This window comes from Apteryx rowi, unplaced genomic scaffold (assembly GCF_003343035.1).
Source record: "Apteryx rowi isolate R43461 unplaced genomic scaffold, aptRow1 scaffold_299, whole genome shotgun sequence".
Classification (NCBI taxonomy): Eukaryota; Metazoa; Chordata; class Aves; order Apterygiformes; family Apterygidae; genus Apteryx; species Apteryx rowi.
The window spans coordinates 602,459-626,569 of record NW_020449407.1 but is presented as its reverse complement, the minus strand read 5'-3'; the positions used below and the strand labels follow the sequence as shown (position 1 = coordinate 626,569).

Sequence of the window (24,111 nt, the reverse complement as noted above, 5' to 3'; positions counted from 1 at the left end):
AACAACTATATTTTTTTGAGAGAGAAGAATGTAATCATTAGAACTGGCTAATTATTTTTCTTTGGCAAGTTAGTCCTGAACTCCATCAAACTCTGAATCAGTTACAAATAGATGCAGAGACTAATGTGTTTATGGAATGCTTAAGAGCAAAACTCCAATATGTTGTGTGTGTATTCCAACTCTCTGCCCTCTGTTTGCAATGATTAAAAGTTACTTTGCTTATTCTTGAGGCAAGAAGATGGGTGGAGAGGTTATTTCACAGTACATGGACAAGTAGATAACCAGTCAGTGGATGTTTATTCCTCTGAGTGCTTTAGATTTAAAATCAAGTAAACCAGTGATAGATAAGGTGAAAAATTAGAAAACATGGAGGAAAGAAGTGTTAAGCAGTGCTTGCTTGGAAGGAGATGCTGTGAGCTAGTGCTATGTGTTAAGCTTTTATTAATGATTGATAACAATTCAGTTTCCTCAGCCATCGTGTACTTTGAGAGCTAGAGGAGAATGTATGAAAAAAAACATCGTGTTGCATCTGTCTGAAGCAACTACCATAAAGTAGAAATTCAGTCATTAAAACACTTTGCACTTGTATTTGAAAAACGTGTGTTAAACCTATCAAAGATGCTAGACTTCAGTCAAGGAACTTGCATTCAGGTTTAAAGATCTTAAAAAAAAAAAAAAAAAACCCTAATAAATAATTATTCTGATTTTTCATTTCTACTTTTTGCTAAACTAAATGGTTTCCTAAAAGGCTGGAAATGTTGAGAGTATTTTTAAATTGAATTACCATTTGTTCCTGTAAAATTAAAATGACTTCTGGTTGAGAACTTCTATTAATGTTGTCATTCATAGGTGTTCAAAGGTGTTCATGAGAATGGTTGTGGTAAATGAAAATGAGGGATTTGATAAGAAGCAGAGCTTTGTTGAATAGTTGCTGCAGTGGCATAACAATGCATAAAGAGAGAAGATCTCAAAAATGATTTTAGGGTATGTATATTTTTGTTGCGAAGAGCTCTGCAAGAGTTAATTTATCTTGCTTCTGAACAGGGTAAATTAAACTCCAAGCTAGGATGCTGCTAGTAGCCAAGCCAGTCTATTTAAAGCTGCACTGTATCGTGTTAAAAGCCTGCCCTGTTGGTTTAAGGCTTGTCAGGCAATATCTAAGTACTTAGCTTCTGCCTGTATATTTGTGTTGGTCATCAGCAGGAAGAGACTTGGTCCCTGAGTGATACATGTCTTTGCAGTAAAAGCAAAACACTAGGAAAACTGTGCTGTTATGGTAGAGCATGTTTCACTCGGCATGAGGGATGGAGATGGGGAATAATTTGCATCTCGGAGCATATTTTTGCTATTTTAGCTGCATCTACAAGTGCTTTTGATGATTAGCAGAGCATTGTACCCATATGCCATTACACGGAAAGTACTGCTAGTGCTGTAGTCTAGCCACCCGCAGACTTCTTCAACTGTTAAGCTAGTATCTGTCATGTACCACTTTTCTCTCTCGTTTTATTTAGTTTGTGAAAATGACTAAGGCTGAGTCCTGTAGTACCTGCTTAGTCAAAACACACTCAAGTCCCAGTCTCCAGCACTGTGTCTAGACTATGCACACTATGTGCATAAATTTTTTATTTTTTTTTGTCTTAGGAGAGTTTAATTTCTTCTTAAATCAGGCTGATAAAACTCAGTTAAAGAAGCATTCAAATACTCTTGTGATGAGGCAGCTTAGAGCCTTCAAAGCTGCATCGGCTCCTTGAGTTGTACCTTTGGCTAGTGGGAGCAGGTAATCAGACACGCAGTCTGGGTAATAACTAGGTGAAATGGGATTGCAGAAGGAGGCCTTTAGTGAGTGATATGACTCACAAGGGCTACAGGATTTATTTACAGCTAAATTTTTTGATTGTTTGTCTCTGTTGCATCAGCTTAGCTATTCTGCTTCCCTAGATCTCCACTAGATTTATGTGGTTACTGATAGGAGGTCAGTTCTTGTGTGAGGTAGAGTTATGTTTTGGAGTAACACTGGAAGCAGCAAGCACGTAGGGGTATTGCTCCTCATGCAGTCTGCTTTTTCCCAGATAACCTTTCTGAACTCTCACAGCTGCCTGCTAGCCAGCTCTTTTGAGTAGGAGCGAGTTGGTTCTTCAGCCTCCCCTTTGCCATCTTCAGGGTGACCTGCGGGAATCAGTTGCTTGTTGAAGTTCTTCCACTGTGCAGAACTTAGAGCTCAAATGTGTCTGGTTTTGGAGGATTCTCTTTGTGTCCAGCCTCCAACTTGTGTCTTAGAGGAGCACTGAACCCAATGTTTATAAATGCGAGAGTGTATCATTTATTTTCTGTGCATTGCTAAACTTTAATGTCACTTTACAGAAATGTTTCCTGAAATGCAAGTATCGGAATCAGAATATGACTGGATCCTGCTAAATGTAAATGTATCTGGATACTATAGAGTTAATTATGATCAATTAAACTTAAAAAGATTAGCACGCTTGCTTGAAATTGATCCAAAGGTAAGATCATGATTGTTTTTTCAAGCTTATAAGCAAACTTCTTTCCATGTATTTCTTCTTGCAATTTTTACCAGTAATCACTTTGATTAAAAAAAACCCTGGAACAATGAGAAGCTTATATATTGCATATAAACAAATAACCCACAACTGCACCACTAATGTCACTGGCAGCATTCCACAATGGAATAGGAACAGGCCCAAATAGTTTCACATAAACAGTAGGTTGAAAAATAGTTTACATTAGATCACATCCTGTCTTCAAAGTTGTCTTAACAACTCGTGGTTCTTCTAATCTCTTAAATTTGGCTTAAAGAGTTATCAGTATGGATATGTGACTGAGCTTTATCTGCGGTTAGAAGTGAAATATCTTGCTGATTCAACAGGCTATTCATGCAACCTCTAATTTACCATAGCTTGGACTGAAGATGAGAGATACAGAACAGCCTATGTATATGACCTCATATAGAGTTGCACAGTACTTAATGTTGCCTAAATCTAGAGTGTAGCTTAGGTGATAATGTCAGTTTATTGGGTTTGATGCCAAAGATTAGAAGGTTTAAACTTTTGAAGCCTGGGGCGCATGTAATAATAGATCAAGGCAGTCAAGATTACTTCTCTGGAAGGTTTGAACACTATGCCAGTCAGAGCACATAGCTCTGATTAAAGCCTTTTTACAGTGCGTTGGCTTCCTTTCTTCTAAGCTTTTCTTTCCCACCAAATCTGAGTCAGCACAAACTTAGGCATGTGCAGTCTTGGGGCGGCGCCTGGGCACTGGTCAGCAGGAGGGTTCACCAGAGCAGTGGCCAAGCCATACTGGCACAGAAGCAGGAAAGAGATGAGAAGGAACCAATGGTTCTTGTGAGGGCACAAGTTCTCAGTATAGTTTCAGCTAAAGTTCTTCCTCAGTCATTTACTTCATGATAGTGTCAGCTTCTGCTTTGGGCTAATTTTAACAATGTACTCTGCATTGAAGCCTCAAAAAGAAAAAAAGCCTGTACCAAAATGTTACAACCAGGATTTTTGTTAGCTGCTGTAGAGTTTCCTTATTTTAACATTCATTCTAGCGTGCAAGTAAGAGGGGTTTTGAAGTTTAGAGTTTAGTGTTATATAGTTGTATATTTATATATATAAATGCTGATAAAAGCACAGTAACAATTTCAACTTAAGATGCAGTATCCTATTTTATCATGTTTTGTAGAAGATTTTGGCTTAGAAAAGATGTTAGGATCTTTGTCTCGTATTTTTGAAACAYAGTAAAGCTTTATTTTAATGATGTGTTTACACCTATTAACACCAAGTAAATGCTTTCTGCAGGCTATTCCCGCTGTTAGCAGGCTCCAGCTGATAGGTGATGTTTTTGCATTAACAGAGTAAGTATGTTTTGGATGTGTCATAAAAAAATTATTAAAATTGCATTCAACATTTCTGTTTCTGCTTCTTTCACTCCTACCCATACATGCCTCTCAAAAACAACAGATGTTCCCTCAAAATGGTGAGGGAGTAAATATTTGATCCATTCTTCTGCCAGTGCTGAGTTGTTTTTTTCAAAATTTGTTCTAACTTTTGTCCATCCCTTAGAAAATATTTCAGATAACGGCACTGTCATGAGTTTTCCAGGGACCATCCTATATTTGTTGTAACAGAAAAAAATTCTTAATGATGATGATGAATTTTTCTTTTCTTAATTTCTTTGGGGACATCTCAGCTGTCATGCATCATTCTTAATACCTCCTTCATTTCCCTTGCTAATGGATAACTCAGTCATTCATCTCTTGGCAGAAAAAGGTCACAGAACACTTGTACTGCAGATGTTTTAGTTCTGCAGAAAATCACTACATTAAGATAAGCCAATTCTTTGTTAATTTTCTGAAATCTGAGCAGTTCTTAGAGGAGGCTCATGCTTAGAGGCTGCAGTGCTGAAGGGAGCCAAAGACCCCCAAAGTGTGCCTGTGCCTCCAAAATGTAAAAGTGTCAGGGGCCAGTGATGTGGGAGCTCCAGGAGGAGGTGGCTAAAGCATATTGCCACCCTTCAAAGCCAAGGCAGGGAGCTCTGAGGAGGGAGTCAAAGGTTCCCTTTCAGGCAAACATCCCTTCTCTTAAGAGAGCTCAGACCTAGCATATAATAAGGAATGTAACTCTAATGTAACTGTGCTGTGACATAAGTATACTTGAAGTGTTTGTTCTGAGAGAATGGGGCTTGACTGGCATTTTTGGGGAAGGAATGAATTCCATGTAACTACCATACTGAAGCACAGAAATGCCATGCTGAAATTCTTAAGAATTAAACACTCTTAAGAACACTTAAGAATAGTGTGCATATGAATTAAGTTGTATGTTGTTACAATTATGTTTATTTCATAAAGTAACCTGTAATGAAAATCTGTTGTTCATCAATAAAGACATGTATTATAACTCGAAATAGTGCTTTGTTCCTTCATTTTGTCCTAGTGAGGCTGATGCATGCTGTAAATGTGCTTGGATATAATCCTAAAAACACAACCAGAATACAGTCTGCTTCCTGCCATGCTTCCTGCCAGGAGTGTCCCATTGCTTTGCTTAAGCACTTTGTGCTTTGTATAAATGTTTGGAGAGCTCAACTCCTAAATGAGGCACCATTGTTTTTATATTTATTCTAATTTTCCAACAACCTTGCTAGATTATTCTCCACCCACTATCCTGGCATTTTATTGTCAATTCTGTAAACAAGCAGATATTCATAGTATGTATTAATGTAAATAAGTATGCTCAAATATGAGAGTTTTTTTCCTTCAAATAGGTTTGGATATATTCAGATTGAATCAGCGCTTGAACTAACAAAGTATCTTGCCAGAGAAGATGAAATCTTTATATGGAATATGGTATTAATAAATCTAGTACCAGAGAATTTGGAAAGTACTCTGAAAAACTATGAAGTGTATCCACTTTTAAAGGTATCACCTTTTTTGTTAATTGGTGAAGATTCTAGACCGTTTAAATAAAAAAACCCCAAATGAACGCTTTATAAGGTTCTTGGAAATGTAATGATGCATATGATGGGTCATAATTCCTATAATTACCTTTGGATGATTTTGCCAACTTTTTTTTTTTTTTTTTTTTTTGAAATAGGCTATTTATTTGTATGGATTAGTCAATGATAACTGTCATTAAATCCTAAGCTGCTGCTTATTGTAAAGCAGAAATATATTCACATTCTGAATATTAAACTTAGTCTTAGGTTTTGGTAAAACTGAAGATCTGGAAAATACAGCTATCAGTCGTAAATAATCAGTAGTAAGTAATGGGAGTAACACTGATATATATAAAGGGGATACAGTACATGTGATCTAATGTATGTACTGCCTTCCAACTCGTCTTCATGGAGAGAAAGAAAGAACTGGGTTTAACCTGTCATGCTTTAGTGGTCTGGACACTAAATGAGGTGATTTTTCTCCCATTTTTTGGGCTACTTGAGATAATATTTTCTTATTTACTTCCTTGACATCTATTTGACTCCACTTTTATTTAAAGTGCAATCTCATGATAGTCGTTCTGTAAGTTATAAAAGTAAAGATATGTTTTAAGCATGTGCAAAGAACTAAGTGTTTTTCTATTTGAGAACTTCTTTTCTCTTTGAGGATGACCATGTGTTTTCTTCCATAACAAGTTCCAAAGTTTTTTTGTCTATTAAAGCGAGGTGGAATGGGAGCTTCTCAGTTTGAATGGATGTAGGAGTGTATTGGGGTTTTTTTGTTTTTTTGTTTTGTTTTTTTTAAGACTCAACTTATATGCTTTATTTTAATATGGTATGTTACCAAGAAATTTATAGTGGTAAATTTTTAGGATAAATCTGAATAAGTAAAAAACAGTAAAATAAAAATACGGATCTAAATGAAAGTAACTATTTTTCTCCCCTTCTTTTAAAAGAAATACCTTTTAAAGAGAATGTTGCCAATATACCATTATTACGCAGGTTTAATTCGTCATAATGTTGACGCTTTGGAAGATGACTATTTTGCTSTGTAAGTACTCTGTTTTTTTTTTCTCGAAAGTTTGATCTGGCATGATTTGATCAAATACACTGTAGTGTGCCTTTGTAAATTTAAATACAAGATACAGGAAAAATATTCGAATTTATTTTGAATCTAACTGAATTGTTATTTTTACTGTCCTATAAATGTGTGTTACTTATGGTGCTTCCAATGAAATTTCAGTAGCTGGATTGCTTGGGGTATTTTTTGTGAATTTAATGAGCATAGAAGATGGTAGCTTTTGTTTATTGTGAACAGCTGCAACAGGCTGTTGCTAGTGGGAGGAGAACCCACAGCAGTGAACTTCAGATGTGATTTACAGATCAATCACTAGAGCTTGAAAATAGTTCATTTTACATGGCTACCCAGCATTAGATGCTTGAATGTCAGAATGATGAGGCTAGAGCAAGAGTGGTATAAAACACACAAAGCCTATTAAAAATTACGGTTTGTTGGTAGCCTCACTAATCCCCATGAATATCGATGTCATGAACCCATTGTTGGTAATTTAATTTGATTTTTTTTTTTTAATTAAACCTTTACTGTTTCTAGTAGAGGTTCTCCTGGGTAAACAGCATCATGTGCTAAAACTGTGCTGACTAAGCATTTCTCCGAGTACTCCAAATATAGAATACATGTCTTTTATTCTTGCTATTTTGGCTTCCCTTCAAGAGTATATTTGGAAAAACTTCTTGCAACAGCATGTTGGCTAGGTCTCCAAGACTGTTTGGATCTGTCATCTGAACTGTATGCGAAGTGGATGGACAGCCCTGAGTACAAGTAAGAATGATAATGTGCTCTTAGAAGTGTGCATGTGTTAAGTGAGGTGGAAGGTTAATGGACTCTTACATAGGGTACGCAGAATGGGATGGCTCCTGTATACTGCTCTTTTCTCCACAAAACAACAGAACTTAAGCTTAAAAAAAACCCAGAGACTAAAAATCCCCCAAGCCCCTCCTTTTCCCCAAATTCTAACTTTATATCAAGTTCATATTTATTGCTTTTCATCCAGATTTTACAGTCTGGAGGATGCATAGTGTTGCCGTGAAGACCAAATTCTGTTTAGCCGCAGAATGGCTGAAGCTCAGATCAGGCGTAATATCTCATATTGCCCTATTCCTTTCTACGGTAAAGCCTCCAGCTTTGGGGGCATCATGGGTACCCATATGATTTTTAAGCTTCTGTAGGAAGTACTGAGTTAAACAGTGTTTGTATGATACGGGCATCTGCTCAAGGTAAACCCATCAAATCAAATGCATGGACTATTTGCACGGACAGATGCTGGGAACAGCTGTCAGATGGTGATATCAGAGTCCAGTGGTTAAGTTTCTTGTCTGTGAGAATAGAGGTTTGGGCTCTGATCCCTCCTACCACAATCAGACTTTCTGTATTAGAGCATTGCATTGTTGGAAAAATCTTACAATGTATTGAAATTCGTATTCTCTTTTCTCCCCCTTTCTTTTGACGTTTTTCTATGCAATTATCATATAGTATTGGCACTGGTGAGTGAATGTTTAAATTTTATTATTATTTTTGTTTTATTTGTTACAGTTGTGTAATTTTTATGAATGTTTTTGTTGATGTATGTAGTTGGCTAAGTGAACTGAACTTGTATTTGTACTTTTTTTTCTAAATAGCTGTAGTGATCATCCTCATAAAAAAAACAAACTGTGCTTTAAAGGTAAACTAAAAAGCTTAAATATACTAAACACTCTGGTGTGTTCCACAGACAATATTCTTACTATCACACACTAAAAGCAACAATGCTATGCTAAAATCTGAGACCGTTTTCAGAACAGCCACACATTTTCCCCTATTAATAATATTTGAAGTGATTTTTTTTCCTGTTAGGATTTTACATACCTTATCTGAGTTCAAAAGTGTGTGAAATATCTGTGATGTGGAAAAAATGATCAAGTTTCAAGGAGAAGAAATCATGGGAAGTAGGAAACTTCTTAGGTTTCAAATAATGGGTCAGTGTTCTTGTTCAGTAAAAGAGGAGGCTTTTCATATACTGGATAGAAAAGGACAAGGGCACAATAACCTTTTGTCTCACCTTTCACAGAAAGATACCTTTAGATGCTCTGTTCTTCATTCTGAGACCAAAATTCATAATGGTACATTATAGTTATTCTGCCACAGGCTAGCACCATGTATGTTGTGATACCGGGCAGGATTCTCATATCTGTTGAAGGGAATAGTGGTTTTCCCCTTCAAATAAGTTGATCAGCCTTCAGCTGAACCTTTCCAAACATTGACCTCACAGAACTTAATCATTTAGACTTGATATTGTGCATTTTTATATGTTCTGTGGAAAGAATAAGCTGAGAGCCATGATTTCCAGCCAGTTTCTTAGTATTACTCCTTTTTTGCTCAGAGTAGTGAAGTAGACCTCTCTAAATTAGTTTATTCCCTGTGATTCTGTGTTGTTGGTTTATCTGCTTAGAAAGAAGAAAATGAGCCTAGAGGAAGGGACACTGTTGCTGTACATTTTAGTTAGTTACTAAAGGTAACTATACTACTGTTACTCTTAAAACTTAAGAAGTCATCACATCATCTCTGTATTGACTCCAGGAAAATGACATAACATAACCCACCACTCTTCCTAGCAGTTTGTTGCATGTTACCCAAGATCCACAAGCACAGGAATCCTGGAAGACCAATAATCTCGAGCCACAGGACCATCCCTGGAAAAAATATCGAGATCAGTAAGCCCCACCCCTAATCCAACATTAAAAACAAAAACCCAAGCTCCAAATTTTCTTTGGGTCACAACAGAGGTCCTCCTCTGTGAACTATACAACACAAACCGCTTCCAGGCCACTGTAGATGTCACCAACCAGTACACTGATGTCCCAGACAGTGCTGCCCTTGCAGCCTGCCTTCCATAGTCAATGTTCAGAGCTGCAGCCAAAAGGTTCACTGAGTTTATCCATTTCATCTTCACCTACAACAACTTTACATTGAATAACCAACATCTTCTTGAGACTGTTGGGGCAACTGTGGGTATCAAAATAGCAGTATTGTAGCCAAGGCAGCTTTTTAGGAAGCATCTGGAGAAGAAGTTTTTAACTAACTACCCTTAACCCAACATTGAACTGAAAACATACAGATGATTTCTCTATCATTTGAGTGGGAAATCTCAGTACCTGCTTTGCTTTCCCCCACAAATTCAGTAATCTTCATGCCAACATCAAACTGAATCCTATGCAAACATCGCTTCTGAAGGCACCATGGTCACCATAAAATCCACAGTGCAACGCTCATGTGATTGATGTCCTAGACTGTGCTGTGAAAGAGTGATGTTGAATACCACAGATACACGAACTGGTTTAACCCAACTGTTTTAAAAAAGATTTTTGGTTTACCTTTAAACTCCATGTTTTGTCAATGTTTAAGTCATAAACAAAGCAATCAAATTTCATAGCTTTATTTAGATTGCTGTTTTATATGTATTTCTCATTTTGTGCATATTTTAACTGTAAATAAACATGTATTTTCAGTTACACGTTAACTGCTTATTTTCACTTTATAACAATAGAGTACCCTTTAATTATATTTTGCTTTGCAGTATTCCATATTTAATTAGAAGAACAATCTGTTGCTATGGTGTTGCAATGGGAAGTGATAAAGAATGGAATTTTGCATGGGAAATGTATAACCAAACCAACTCCACAAAGGAAGAGAAAGACATCCTGCTCTCTGCCTTAAGCTGTTCCAGAGAATCATGGTTACTTTACAGGTGACCTGGATCAAATTATATTTTTGTGTATATAAAAGTAAGACATAAAAACACAAATACTGTACTAAGCTGGACAGAGGTGTGCCTGCTGCAGAAACATATATCCAACAGACCAGTGGCAGATTCGTAAGGATTTTTTTACAGAAAAAGTATGATAAGCAGGGCAGAAACAAATGAGCCTTCTGCTGTTATAATATCCCAGACACTGGTAATCACGGATTTCTTGAGCTGGTAAATATTTCTACTGTATTATGTCTAACACTAACAATGGACTTATCTTCTCTCAATGTGTTCAGTTCCTTTGTTGAACTAGGACTTCAGGCTTTATAGCAGACTATGGCAACATTCCATAGTATAATTGCATGTTGTATGAAAACATACTTTTTGTTTTTTGCTTTAACCTTGATCCCATTGGCTGCCCTTACTCTYAGCACTGTGAGAAATAGTAATCATAATTTGTCTTGACATTTTTCCCTACTGTTTATGGTTTATGTCACTTTCCCATATACTTTCTCCCCTGGTTACTTTCCTTCCAAGCTAAGGTGTCATTGTCTGTTTAGCCTTTGCATGGAAGCCAAATCGCCTGTTCCTAGGTTAAGGACAAAAATGAAAATGGGCTTAGTAAGCTGTTCACCATTTGAAGTGCAGTCTCACACTCCAAAGTTGTCTTCTAAATATTGCAGTGTGGAATACCATAGTTATTATCTTTCACTGGCTTCCATATGAAACCTCTTCACTTTGTAAGCAGAAAGACGTTGAAGCTGAATTCTCTAATCTGTCATATCTGCGTTACCCTAAAGAATAGCTCACAGCATAAAAATTTGCCAGTGACTGCCTACAGAACCATCTCCCTCCCATTGACATAAACTCCGTGGATGTAAAGCTCTGAAAGTAGCAGAGGTGTTTCTCCTGCCAACCCCCTGCTCTTGTGATGGTGGTCATGTGAAGGCAGAACAGATATGCTTGTGAAGAAAGCAAGGTGGAGTGGGAAGACGTGTCTAAGTAGAGCTGTGCTGATTTTCCATCTAACCTATGGTCATTTAGTGACATTCTGTCACCAAACACAGACTAGCAGTGGTCCCTGACCAGCTGTGAGTTATATTGAAACCAAGATGATGACACTGGTTCAGGGAGTTGTGGTGACATCCTTCCTCCCTGTGCCTTAGTAGTTAACAAGCCAATCCATTTTTCTAAATGCCATCTTGAAAGCCTCTTTGGATGAGGAGTGTTAAGCTGGGCTTTTTCTGGCCCTCAATATAGTTTGTCAGTTCAGTTAAGCATGTTGGTGGCATGCAAATGGGAGAAATCCCTGCTTACTTACTCTACCCATAAAAGCAGCTGCCTGCACAAACCTGTGAGAAGATGACTCTAACTGTGCTACTTCAAAGTAGGAGACATGCAAAGGTATGTATTTGGGCAACAAAGAGGAGGGTTATATATTTACTTTTTCACAATATTCAGGCTCCCACTGCTGTCAACAACAGTGGCAGGTAATTACTTAAATGCTTTTGAAATCATGCCTTAGCTTCCATGGAAGTGTATCAGACCCCTGGTCACTGCAATAGGTCTCCTCTGCATAACAGAGTGCCTTGCTGCTGCTCGCTCTATAGGCTCCGTCTGAGTCAGAGCAGAGTGAGTCCCCAGAAATTCAGGAGCAGTTTGCTCTTCCACAGGGTTGTCGGGTGGAAGTGAGAGATTGTCCTTAGTTCTTCTTTAATACACGGCTAAGAAAAGCAAATATATCCACCTGATGTGCTGTCCTCGTTTCACTGAGAAACGGAGAGCCAGTGCATAAGAACAGGGAATTTCAGCAACATAAGCGGGAAACACAAGCTGAATAGACAGCTCAGAGTGACACCAACTTTAGTATAACATTCTCAATTCTGGTAATTGTTGAGATAAGAATTTTCACAAGCTGATAAATGTTTCCAGATCATGGTTAAACAGCAAGTGATAGTTAATCTTTTTTACTTCTTTTCTAACAGATACTTGCGATATGCACTCAGCGATACATTATTTTCTTCCAATTGTACTTCAAACATCATCTTATATGTGGTGGCTAAGGATATTGGGCAGCGCATGGCCTGGGAATTTGTTACAGAAAATTGGCCGCTTCTAAGTAAAAGGTATGGAAAACAGCTGTTTTCGGGTTCCCTTTATTTCTGAGGCTCTTTGGTGCTTTCCTCTATCTTTAGGTTCAAGCTGTAAAATCCAAGCATAGATTTTCCTTCTAGATAGGGCTTTTTTGTAATGACCCATGTGATTCCTTAAGTGCATAGACCAGAGGATTCAGCTCTCATTAGCACTTAATGTCAAAAAGAGCTCATATCAGACACCAAGTGCTTAAAAAATGAGTCTGTTCATGACTGCCTCAGTGCTTGTAGGTGTTAAACTTCTTGGAAAATCTGATCCCTGTTTACCTAACTAAATGGTGAGCTTCCCCAAAAATCCCAGTTGTGAGACAGTGAAAGCTAAAAATCTGTCTCTTGGAGTAACCTTAAGATGTGCTTAGTGACAACTGGTAGGGGGAACCAGTAAGCATGATATAGGTGGAGGTATGACTGATGTGTTTCTTATTACTAGCAACTGTGCAAACTATTTTGCCCTGCTGCTTGCAGTCCAGGTAGTATTTCACACTAAACAGAATAAACTTTCAAAACAGGAATAGCTGTAGCTTCCTAGTGGTTTGTAAGAGTAGGAGGGTGCATGGCCCAAATACTGTGGTGACTGGCCATGTAGAAAGATGGTTTCGGAAATGGATAAAAGGAGAAGGCAAAGTCATGATGGACAGCTGGAGCCAGGAGAATCAGTAAGAGATCTGAACACGAATAGACCTGAAGGAATAGTGATGGACTAGGATCAGCCTCATCACTGGGAGTGTAGCATTAGACTGCACAGATGAAACCATCATCACCCTAAGTTTTGTCCACTACACGTTTACCTAGGCTTTCTGTAATATGRTGCAAGGCAGGCTTTCTGTAGGCAAGTGGGGAAGCTTTCTAGTTCATCCTTTTTACTGAATAAATAACAAGGTAAATTTCTTGGTGCACAGTCAGTCAGACAATTCTGCAGGCAGCAGAAAAATGCACTGTTTGGCAAATCCCAGAAGAGTAGGCCCCCATATGCTCTAGAAATGGGTTTATCCACTAGCATTTCCTAAGCCCAAGTGTAAAATGCATCAGGAGCAAGACTGTAACCTCTCTTCCAAAGAGAGTATGGTGAGACAGGGGATAGGAGCATGCAGGGTTACAAGGGTTGCAAGGACTAACTATGGCATTAATCCCTGGCTTATGGCCTAGCCCACCTCCATCCTACCTGCACTGCCGCAGGTGAGCTTGCATCAGGCTATCTGGCTGGAGCAAAGTAAGCATCTTTAACATTTGTTCCAAGACTCCCCCTGTCTCCTAGGCAATGGTGAAAAGGAGTGTGGCTGTAACACCATATGTCCCTGCTATCCTTGGGGGCAGAGGTGTCCTTTAGGAGCCATTAGTGGCAGCGTAACTGAAACCAGCCACTTGGGAGCATTCAGTTGTGTATTTGAAGTGTATTTGTATTGCTAATTCTAGTAAAGGCAAGTTGTGGCAGGTTTGTGCCATGCCACCTTGTTCCCTTATGGAACTTTTCTACACTTTATACTGATGAGAAATTTGCAGGGAAACAGACCCCTTATTTTCAAACTAAGACAATAATATGGGTGTTAGCTTTATACGCTATCCTCAGAATACCAACAGAAACACCAGGTTGTTAGAATCATTATTTCTTAGCCTTTCTAGTTAGGTTTAGCTGTATGGGCTGACAGAGGTTATCCGTTTTAGGCAGAGAAGGTGATTCGTGTTACCAAAGCAGAAATACCAAAACTTACAAAGAAATAAAAATGATGGGTAATGAGTGTGCTTCCTCCTGCTCAAATGTCTAAACTGAACTTTAATGATGTTTCTTTAAAAGGGGAAAAAGAGTACCCAATTGCAAACTTCAGCTTCGGTGGTATTTCCAGTATGATAAATAATAAACACTGGGAATATTTTCAAAGAAGATGAAAAGTAGCTTATTTGCTAACATGCTGATGGAAGGATCTTTGTCTCACTTTTACAGATGTGGGAGGGAATTGTTATATGATGTATTAAAAATAATGGCAAGATTTGTCAATACAGATGTACAGATTCAAGAGGTAAGTTAATAACAAAGTAATTTCAACTTTATTGTCAATTTGTGAATACAGATTTTTAAATCTCTTGTTTCTTAAAGGAATCAGGGAATGTATTGTATAATGTTGCTGTGTTGAGACATGGAGAAAAGTTACGCTTTCTCATCTGAGAAACAAATGTATGAACATGAACTCACAGCTCTGCTGTCACATTTGCATGCAGTTGGTTGTTAAGTATGGTGTAAAAGTGAGCTTTTGAGCAGGGATGCACACCGTCCTGCTCTTTGTGGTTGCAGCATATGGGACTGCCTGCCCATGTGCTGGACAGATGGTGTGCACATGTGTGATATATCACTCAGGGCAGCCTCGATGAGCCTGTGAACGATACTTTCTAATTGGGCCGCTGTATATCTGGAAAAAGAGGATGTGTTTTGGGAAAAATGCTGAAGGGTGAAAATATGTGATTGGTGGCTGTAGGCTCTCTTTAGCTTATTCCCCACAGTAATCCACATCATAGTGGCTGTGCCAAATGGATGGCCATTGCTGCTTGTTTCATTCTCTTATTCTTTCCCCTCCAGTCCAAGTCTCAGCAGATTCTTTCCCAATGTATTCCTTATTTTCTTATCAGCTCAGCTTTTGTGCTCTCTGCGTTTGATCCACATGTCTGTGCCAGCCCTGAGCTGCTGGGATCTGTCATAGCACAAAAAATATTGGTTCCATTCTTTGGGTGTTGGTTGACGCACACATAAAGCAAGTAGCTGGGAAAGGATGCTTAATGAGGACAGCAATTCAGAGAGTTAGCTCCTAAAATCAAATCTCTCTTGAGCATGCATGCACTGTTTTTCATGTCATGTCATGTTCTTTACCAAGAAGTCTACTCCCTACAATGGCAAAGCAGTTGCCCAGTGCCAGCCTTTCAGTTAATCTTCAGGCTTGGGAAAGAGTCTCAATAAATATCAGCAAAGATGCCTCATTTTTGTCTTTAAAATCTGTCCATAGAGATCACCTTTGCCATGATGCCTACAGAAAACTTGCCAAAAGTTAGGCTGCTGGCATGGTAGTGTAGCTGGTTGTCATGCTGACATCTATCTCATTTCTCTCATYGTTTCATTCCCCTTCTCCCCCCTCAGTGGTGTGCGTTTCTTTGCTGTTCTTCAGTCCCCTGTTGTCATCTGCATGTTAGATTGCTGAAAGAGACTTACTCTTCTGTGATTGTAGAAGAAGCAGCACAAGAAGATGCTGATACCCAGCTAATCCTAGACAGTGTGTAGTACTGCTAGTACTAGTGAAGTTGGCTGTATTTGGAAGGATTTCCAGAGGGATGGCAAAAAGGCACATTCCTTGTGTGCTGGCTCCTTTAAGGGTTTGGTTCTTGGAGGTGCAGATTGCTTGTCCCTTGAAAAAGCTGGACTTTCGAACTTTCTGTCATTTTTCAAAATGGAGTTTTTGACCCTGGAGTGGGCCAGTACATTGCTGAATTAAAACATTCTGGCCCCCGTAAAATGGCGGTAAAACTGCCACTGAATTCATGGAAACAAGAATCCCACCTTCAATGTAATATTTAAGCTTGCCCCTACCCACTCTTTGCTTCCTGAAATCTTCCCCTTTTCTACATACTTCTAGCTAAAGCCTCTGTCAGATGATGCATAGTTGTTTACTCTGCTCCAATTAAAACTGCACAAACTAACCTCATGTATTTATTTTTTCAGTTGCAAATTTTTTATAATACGACACTGGAAGAGGATGAGAGGGTGGCTACCACTGTACTACTGGAGTTTGCAAAATTTGAAAATACAGAAAGGAGAGAAATTCTAACTAAAGTTGCTGACTGGTTACAGAAAAATATAGATGATTGACTTGAGGAAACAATTTCCAGTATATTTTAGTGCAATTCGCTAGCATTTTGTTATTCATTTTAAGATTTAATTAAAGATAAAGCACACTTTTATGAGTTCTGTGGTTGTCATCCCAATTGGAAAGTCTGGCTAAACCAATTCACAATGAAAAGATTCATCAAGAAAAATAAGGAAATATATTTTCATATTATATCTGACTTAATTTCCTACTGGATGAGTTGTTAGTAGAGATATGTTGCTAATAATAACCTAAAATACAGATACAGCCCTAAAACCTTTGGGTTTGAGCTAGAAGAGTTTTATGTTCTGTGTGGGTTTTTTTTGTGTGTATGTGACCTTGGGCAAGTCATTTAATGTCAGTCTCAATTTCTGTGTTTGTAAAATGGAAAGGGGATAACAATTTAGAGCAGTGCCATGCGACAAACTTGCAAATGTCTTCTGAGTTGTGGAGAGCTGTGGACTAAAGACACTTCAAAGTTTAATTGTAACAAATGAATGACCTGTCATTTAAACGCTTCATCTTTCCTTAGCGAATCTGTATGGGTTTGTACTGAATGTGTCTGCAATCACATTTTTGTTTGATTAGGAATGTGCTTTTGAAGAAGAATGTGCTTTGGGTCCTGTCCCAGAGCAGCCTTGGGGTGTATGAGCGGATTCTTCTTGGAAGACATTAACCAGGAGATGACGAGCTCCTGGGGCACATCTAATACACTCCTCCATCTGATGGCTATTCTATCTGTGGGACTAGAGTGCAGTTAACCTAAACTAACACCTCTGAAACATGTTAGGTCGTCATCATCATGTGTTTTCATTCTTACTGTGCTGATCTGCTCACTAACGTAGACGTAGGTTTAGTCATCTTGCTTACAAGGTGTTTCAGAGGTGATAGAATTCAGGCCATTAGTATTAGCAAAATATATTAGCTTGTGATTGAAGAAATATAGGCTTCTCAGTCTATGCAATTTATTCATTTGTGTGGTAAAAGTTTCACAACAAAAATACTGTACTGGTGCTCTGGTTAACATAGAAAACAATGTTATGTGGGAGCCCAGGAAACCAAAGAAGTTACATGCCACACTATGAGGAGACAAGGAATGAAAAACAGACCAATATACAATATTTCAAAATCAGACTTGTCAATATAAGAACTTTTTTATTGGCATCCTCTAAGTACATTTAAGGAAAATATTGCCATGTTGGCTGCAATGAATCTGCTTTGCTCCCCAGTGGTGCATAGGGGAATTGAAGCTATTTTGAAGCTACTGGAGGATCTCTTTAGCATATGGGAATTACCAAGTGATGGAGCCAGGTTTGTGCAAGAATCCTTTGATGACTTTGGCTCTTGATCCAGTTAAGGGCAGTGCCAGAGAAAAGTGTGTGCAGTTTTGAGGGCCTTCATCAAGCTGATTCAGACAGCAGATCAAGTCAGCTAGGTTAGGATGAGTTACCGGGGAGGGGGGGTGCTGTGCCTCAGTGTTTCCAGTTACTCTCATCAGTCTGTTGCTGGCTCTGAATGGCTCATCAGATAGACTAAGCAAAGCTTTAGAAAGTCACAGTTGCAGGATCTATGTACTGATCTTCCCATTGCAACATTTTAGCCCTAAGCCCAGCATGTCCAAAGCATTTCCTTCGCACCCACTAGTAACCACTCTTCCTTTTTATTCTTTCTTTTTCTTCTTTTTACTGACTGAAAATTTTAATTAACATTGCCAATATGTAAATAACTACTAAAATAATTTTAAATAAGAACATATTTTCAGATGACCACTTCTGACTAGCGCATGCTTCTTGACTGGCCTTCTATATTCTAGAGTATAGCTGAACAGTTTTCATGGCAGAGGCGAATGGTGCAGGTGATTTGTATGGAAGCTGCCTGAATAGGAGTAGGTCTGAATCTCTCATTCTTCCATTGTTCACACATTTATACTTGTTGGCTTATAGCAGCGATAGCTGTGCAATGGCAGTTCTTTGTGCTGTTGAGTACAAGCTGAATATAGAGGGTTGAAGGGGGAGAAATGGGAGATGCAGCAAGGGAAAGGGAAGTGGGAGGGAAGAATCCAGAGCAAGCTGGGAAAGCTGCTTTGTTGCTAAGGGAGTTGGGCTGAAAGGGAGTTCATTGAAAAGTATGAGGTTGACAGGACTTTAGGAAATGAGCTGAGATAGTATGGGGAAGGAAGTGTGGGAAGCTACAGGAGCAAGGGAAGATCCAAAGAAAATGGAGTAAAGAGAGAGATGTTCAGGTTCCTCTTGCATGTGTTGCCTGCCCTGCTATCTGGTTCAGTGACTGAGTCCTACCATCTCCAAAAGCTCAGGATCAGGAGGGCTTCCTTGTCCCAAAGGAACTAGCCATGAGGTATTTTGAAGTATTATACTGTGTTCTTTTAAAGTCTGTGTTGTTTGTCCAGAAAGAGCTGGATCCCTGTTGCTGGCAAAACAGTCTTAACTTGGAGCATCTTAATTTATTGCCAATCAGCACAAACTTTTACTTGCTAATTCTAGTATAGAGAAAAGAAATAAAGAGAACAATTAAATAGGGAAATGTCTTTCCTTCCTTTTCCCTAGGCTCAGCTTCAGTTAAACACCTCTCCTCCCCCTTTGCTAGTCTCAACTCCCCTTGTTTTCACCACTTGTCACACGCAGTCCCTCCTAGTCCTTCAGTGAGGCAGTGGGTGGTGCAGGGGTAGGGGTCGTGTGTGTGATCCTTTTGTGTGCTGCTCCTTGTGTCTTTCTTGGGGTGCCGCTGCCCCAGCCTGGGTTGCCTGTGGGCTGCAGTCCCTCAGGGACGTCCCTGCCTAGGCGTGGGCCAGCCATGTCCCAGTACCTCCTTCTCCAGCCATGTTCCAAACAACATCTTCCACATGTCTCCTCTGTTTCACTTCCTCTGTTTTCTCCTGCACCTCATGGGTGCCGCTCTGTCTTAAATGCATTTGAGCAGTGGTGCCACATGTTCCCTGACTGGTTGAAGTTTTGGCGTGTAGTGGGTTGTCTTCATCCATTTCAGAGCATCCAGATCAGGCTGCGAGTGGCACAGGGCAGTTCATGGCCTCCCTGCAGTGGCCCCCTGCCACCCCCAACCTGCCAGGTAAGCCCAGGACTTTCTCCCAGAGAGTCTCCACTGCACTTGCCTCTCAGTGCACAGCTTCCAGCTTTTCTCCAAATACTAGGGTTTGCACTAAAAAATCCGGTGTTGCTTGTCCCCCCACTACCCGGCGCTCTTCCGGCCAGTTTCCTGGGGAGCCAAGCTGCTCGCAACGTGAAGACAAACTCCAGAGCTGTTTGGGTTGAGATTCAAGAGAGCTGGCCAGCCGTGGCTGACCTCCGCTGCTGACACTCAGCAGGCTGAGCGCTGGCTGTGTCCCCTTCATCCCCACCATGCCGAGGGGGTGGAGGCGCGGGGGCCTCATGGGATGTGACGGCGCTGGCATGTGAGTGTGGACGCGGCAGCCCGTTGCAGGCACAGGTTGTCGAGATGTGTGCYGAATGCTGTGCAGCCGTGCAGATGGTAGCGAACAGAAAGGGAAAAGTCACCAGTGCATACCCTGGCCCAGAAGTGGAGAGGGTCTTCCAGAGCAAGGGACCAGAGGCACTTTTTTGGTGCCCATTTCTGTGATTCTCAGACCTTTTTGGTGCTGTTTTCTGTGATTGTGTCAGATGTGGTGCTCAGTGAGGGAAGGATGTAAGAGGGGAGACTGTTGGAGCATGGAGTGCATTGCCCCCCCGGTGCTTGGTGGGCTCAGGGAGGAGTTTGGCCGGCCAAGCTCGAGGGGGGCTCCTTTGCTGGCCAGAGCTGCATTGGAGGCAGTGGGAAGCGAGGGCTGCCCCTCCTCGCCCTTGGGAGCCGCAAGTCCGGCCCTCACCCAGACCCGCTGGCTCAGCTTCCCCTCTCGGCTTCCCGGCTTGACCCCAGCCCTGCCCCTATGGCCCTGACAGGGGATCGCTGGGCCAGGCCAACACCAGCTCTGGCCCCGATCCTGACTGGGACTCGCCAGCCCATGCCCTGGCTCCAGGTGGTGAGGCTGCTGCTCCCGCCTGTCTGGCACCACTCGGCTCCCAGCTCCCCTTCCCCTGTGGAGCAGCCGCCCTCGCTGCATCCCCCCAGCTAACCGCAGGCAGCAGGGCAAGGAYGGAGAGGGAGGAACCGCCAGGAAAGCAGGGTCAGGGGAACCGTTTGTGCGAGGGGTGGCGGCGATCACTGGGGAATCACCACGGATGAACCAAGGAGCAGGAGGAGGATGGGGAGGGAGACACGGACCTCACCTACCCAACAAAATGGTCATGGTCATGCAGGGCACCCCACTGCAAGCTGTAGCGCTGCTTTGAGCGGCTGCCAATTGCTGGGAGCTKTGGGGAAATGGGGTCAAAGGGTGCTGGTGAAGTGGCCCCCTGCATCCGGGGATTGGTTGCCAGTCAAGAAAACAACTAATCCATGCTTTTGGCTTTGGGGGTGGCAGTAAAATAAATGAGGGATAGGAGAGAGCAGCGTCTTTTGCTGACTCCCTTTGCTTGCGTGGAGGAAATAGCACTAAATAATCCCTGAAGTTTGTGAGGCAGCTGAAATGTGCCCGTGCTGGACTGATTTTGAGGCAGGCTTTACAGTGGCCTCCTTCCCTGGAGCAAAAGGTGTTTCCCCTCATGTTTCCAACAAGTCACTTACAGCCTCTTGCTGTTGACATCTTAGCCACAAAAATCATTTCCCAGCCATATTCATGCTTCTTTTCTGTCAATATTTCCCTAAATGAGTATTGCTGTTTTGAGCATCCAGAAGGGAGGAAAAAAGAGACAGAATTAACTGACAAGCAGTGGCAATTTAGAAGAAAAGTGGGAGGAGAATGAGGGGAAAAATGCATAATAAAATGGAAAAAGCAGTGTTAAAACCCCAGTCCGGCTTACGCTTTAACAATCAAATCATGAAGCCCCAAGGAACTGTTTGCCAGTGGGATAAGAACATTACAGGCTAATTTTTTACACTGAAAACTGCAATTTCTTCTCTTCAGCTGCCCATTTTGTAATGGCTGCAGGATGCTACTGAGCACACTGCGCAGCAAAGTATATTAAGGCATATGAGGATATTCACTGATGCAGTATCGACCCCATTACGTGCTCCTGCTTTAATGAGGAACTACCAGCAGCCGCAGCAATGAGAGTGTTGCAAATCCATTGCAATTTTTTATTGCCATTTAATTTAATAGTGGAGGAAATTTGCAGTGAGAAAACCTCACAGTGAAATTAATAGTTCAATTTGGACAGGCTTTACTCTGTAGATAATGTAATTGTGTTGGCCTCGCCTATGATATACTTGTGTAATATTCTTAATGCAGGAGCAATATAATAGAAAGCTGGCTAAATATCAGGTATTATGTTCACATCATGGCTCTTAGTCTGGGAAAGAAGGAAGAATATCCCATATTCTGCAGAAAACAAACAGTGGACATCTCTAATCTTAATCTGGTGCTGTAAACCCACTGTCTGCTCTCACCGAAATGGTGCCGATTCCTTGTGCAGGTCACTGCTCCTTGGGAAGGGAGAAGAGCTGAGCGAGCAGGCTGGCCTATGGAAGACCTTGCAACCTCCTGAAGATCAGTCTCATCCAGGACCTGTTGGGATACAGCTGTATGAGCAATGAATCTGTAGCAAAGCAACCAACTTGTTATTGGAAAATGACCATGAACCCTTCTATTTAGAATCTGGATATCTTTAATTGTTTCTCTACATCTTTTTTTTTATTCACAGGAACATTTGTATCATGTCTCCCAAAGCATACTTGGAGTCATATGTTCATGGAGGGGAAGACTTGGCCCTGTAGGAATCACTAGGAATTTCACCACCGGTATCAATCTTTCAGGATGTCACCTAAGATTTTAATTTATGTGTATGTCTTCACTCACTCCTAGGCCAACACCCACACAGTAGAAATAACTCTGAGTAGATTGCAGACTGCTAGTTATCATGTATGTCATGATAGATAAATACCATAACTCAAACACAAAGAGAAAGTTCAGAAAAAGTTCAGATTTATGTGCATGTAACTATTAACAGAATGGAAGAGACCAAACTGAAGAAAAGGAGATATTAAGTATATGGCAGATCAATTATAATTTTTGCATTTGTAGAGTTATTAATTTCTGTTTTCTCTATTATATAGAATATGGAGAAAACAGAAGAATATGGGAAAAAATAAAGCAGGATAAAACAAACAGGTTGTATTTTTCTGTTTTTTTGTTTCTTGCTCTTGTAGGATTACCGTAGAGATTTTGTAATTTTTTCCCTTGAGGGATTTCTGTTTTATTTTTCTCAACAAAGAAAAGAGTCTGTGGAAGATAATGACTGTATGTGTAACAGCATTTAAATCACCTAGGTAAAGTCTACTGCTAAAATGTTAATCAACATTTGGTTTAGAAGTGTTCAGAGGAAAAGAAAACAATGTAGTAAATAATAAATTTACTTGCCTTCAGACTGGGTTGTGAAATGCCTCAGAGAATGGATGGATTCAACTGATGAAGACAAAAAGATGTGTTGGACCATTTGTCTAAGCACAACAGAAGAATTCATAAGACTTGACAATTTTGGATGTTTGTTAGGATTTAGTTCTGTTCTAGGAAGAATAATGAAAGCCATCAGTGATTGCAGCAGGCTGGAAATTGGCATCTGAAAGTATCGGGAGAAGCCTGAATTGTCTCCACTGGCATATCCGGCAATCCTGAAAGGCAGAAAGCTGAACTGTGAGGTTGTGATGTCGTTCTAGCCATTGGGGAGCATATTTATTTGATCACTTTTGACTGTTGGAGATGGCAAACAGAGTCAAAAACATTTTGTCTGAAGTGGTAATATAATCCCATAGTATATCCATGTTCTAAAGAAATGTTGATTTTGTCTAAAATACAATAGTCATTACAGTTTTATTGTTTACTTATCCTTTAAAAAAAGAGATCCAAGAAATACTTTTGGTCCGTGAACATACAACAGATGCAGGTAATAAATAAGGACTCTCATCTCAGTTTATATTGTTTCCTCTATTTCCAGCCTTCGTGCTAAGTAAAATTATGTTTAAAAGCCATAGCTAAGGAGACAAGTGCGAGGTCCTTTAAGACAGATACCTGGCACTGTCTTCAGCCTGCCTCTCTGGGGAGCACTATTTCGATGATTTGTCTTCTGTTTCGGTCGCTCTGGGGCTGACGTCATACTCTCGCTATCAGAGGAATTGTGCAGCAGTAAGTCTAGATCAGTCTTTGCTGTGCCAGCCTGTTTCTTTGGTAAGTACAATTTAAAATCCTGGGGAACCTTCCTTCTCTTTTATAGTGTGCTCTGAACTGAACATATCTCCTGCAGAACTGCGATTTTCAGAAGGTGGGTCTGGCAGACCTCTTCTACATGTTGCATGATAGACGCCCATGAGTTTATAATTATCTTTTAGAGTTCAGCTAAAGGATCCCTCACTTCTAGACATGGCGGAAGTGCTCTTGGCGTGGGAAGGAGAAAAGCTCACAAGAATTTGTTTTATTTTACTGGGAGATGCAGAGCCATTCCTCTGTCACCAGTTTTACAGGATCTCCAGGAAATTGGCTGAGTTGCAAGAGACAAGATCTATGTTTTAATCTGTTTTGTGTTTCCTTGCTGTCCTCAAGGCTGTCTTCGGACACACATCTACCTTTGGGACTATGAGAGAAGCTATACGCTAGTTGGTAGGTGCCCCCTCCACCTCTTTACAGCTCACTCCACAGTGCAGACTGAGGAAGATGAATTTATTCTCATTCTTAATTAGGCTAGCACCAGATTTCTTACAGAGATTTCTGGGTGCATAGGTGAGCGTGTCCCCACCCTGCCTGCCAGTGTCTGAGCCCACGGGGAGCTCTGCAGAACTAGA

At 40.5% G+C, this 24,111-nt stretch overlaps 1 protein-coding gene across 1 annotated transcript in view; it reads left to right on the top strand.

Annotated features, from left to right (window-relative positions):
* The window catches only part of LVRN (laeverin), a 47,045-nt gene extending 30,795 nt beyond the window's left edge, over positions 1 to 16,250 (top strand). The window contains exons 13-21 of the mRNA XM_026069477.1: positions 2,362 to 2,501; positions 3,816 to 3,871; positions 5,278 to 5,431; positions 6,405 to 6,499; positions 7,181 to 7,288; positions 10,080 to 10,250; positions 12,236 to 12,376; positions 14,343 to 14,418; positions 16,104 to 16,250. Of these exons, the coding sequence (XP_025925262.1) occupies positions 2,362 to 2,501; positions 3,816 to 3,871; positions 5,278 to 5,431; positions 6,405 to 6,499; positions 7,181 to 7,288; positions 10,080 to 10,250; positions 12,236 to 12,376; positions 14,343 to 14,418; positions 16,104 to 16,250 (1,088 nt within the window). The remainder of the gene's footprint in view (positions 1 to 2,361; positions 2,502 to 3,815; positions 3,872 to 5,277; positions 5,432 to 6,404; positions 6,500 to 7,180; positions 7,289 to 10,079; positions 10,251 to 12,235; positions 12,377 to 14,342; positions 14,419 to 16,103) is intronic.
* The last annotated feature ends 7,861 nt before the right edge of the window (positions 16,251 to 24,111 follow it).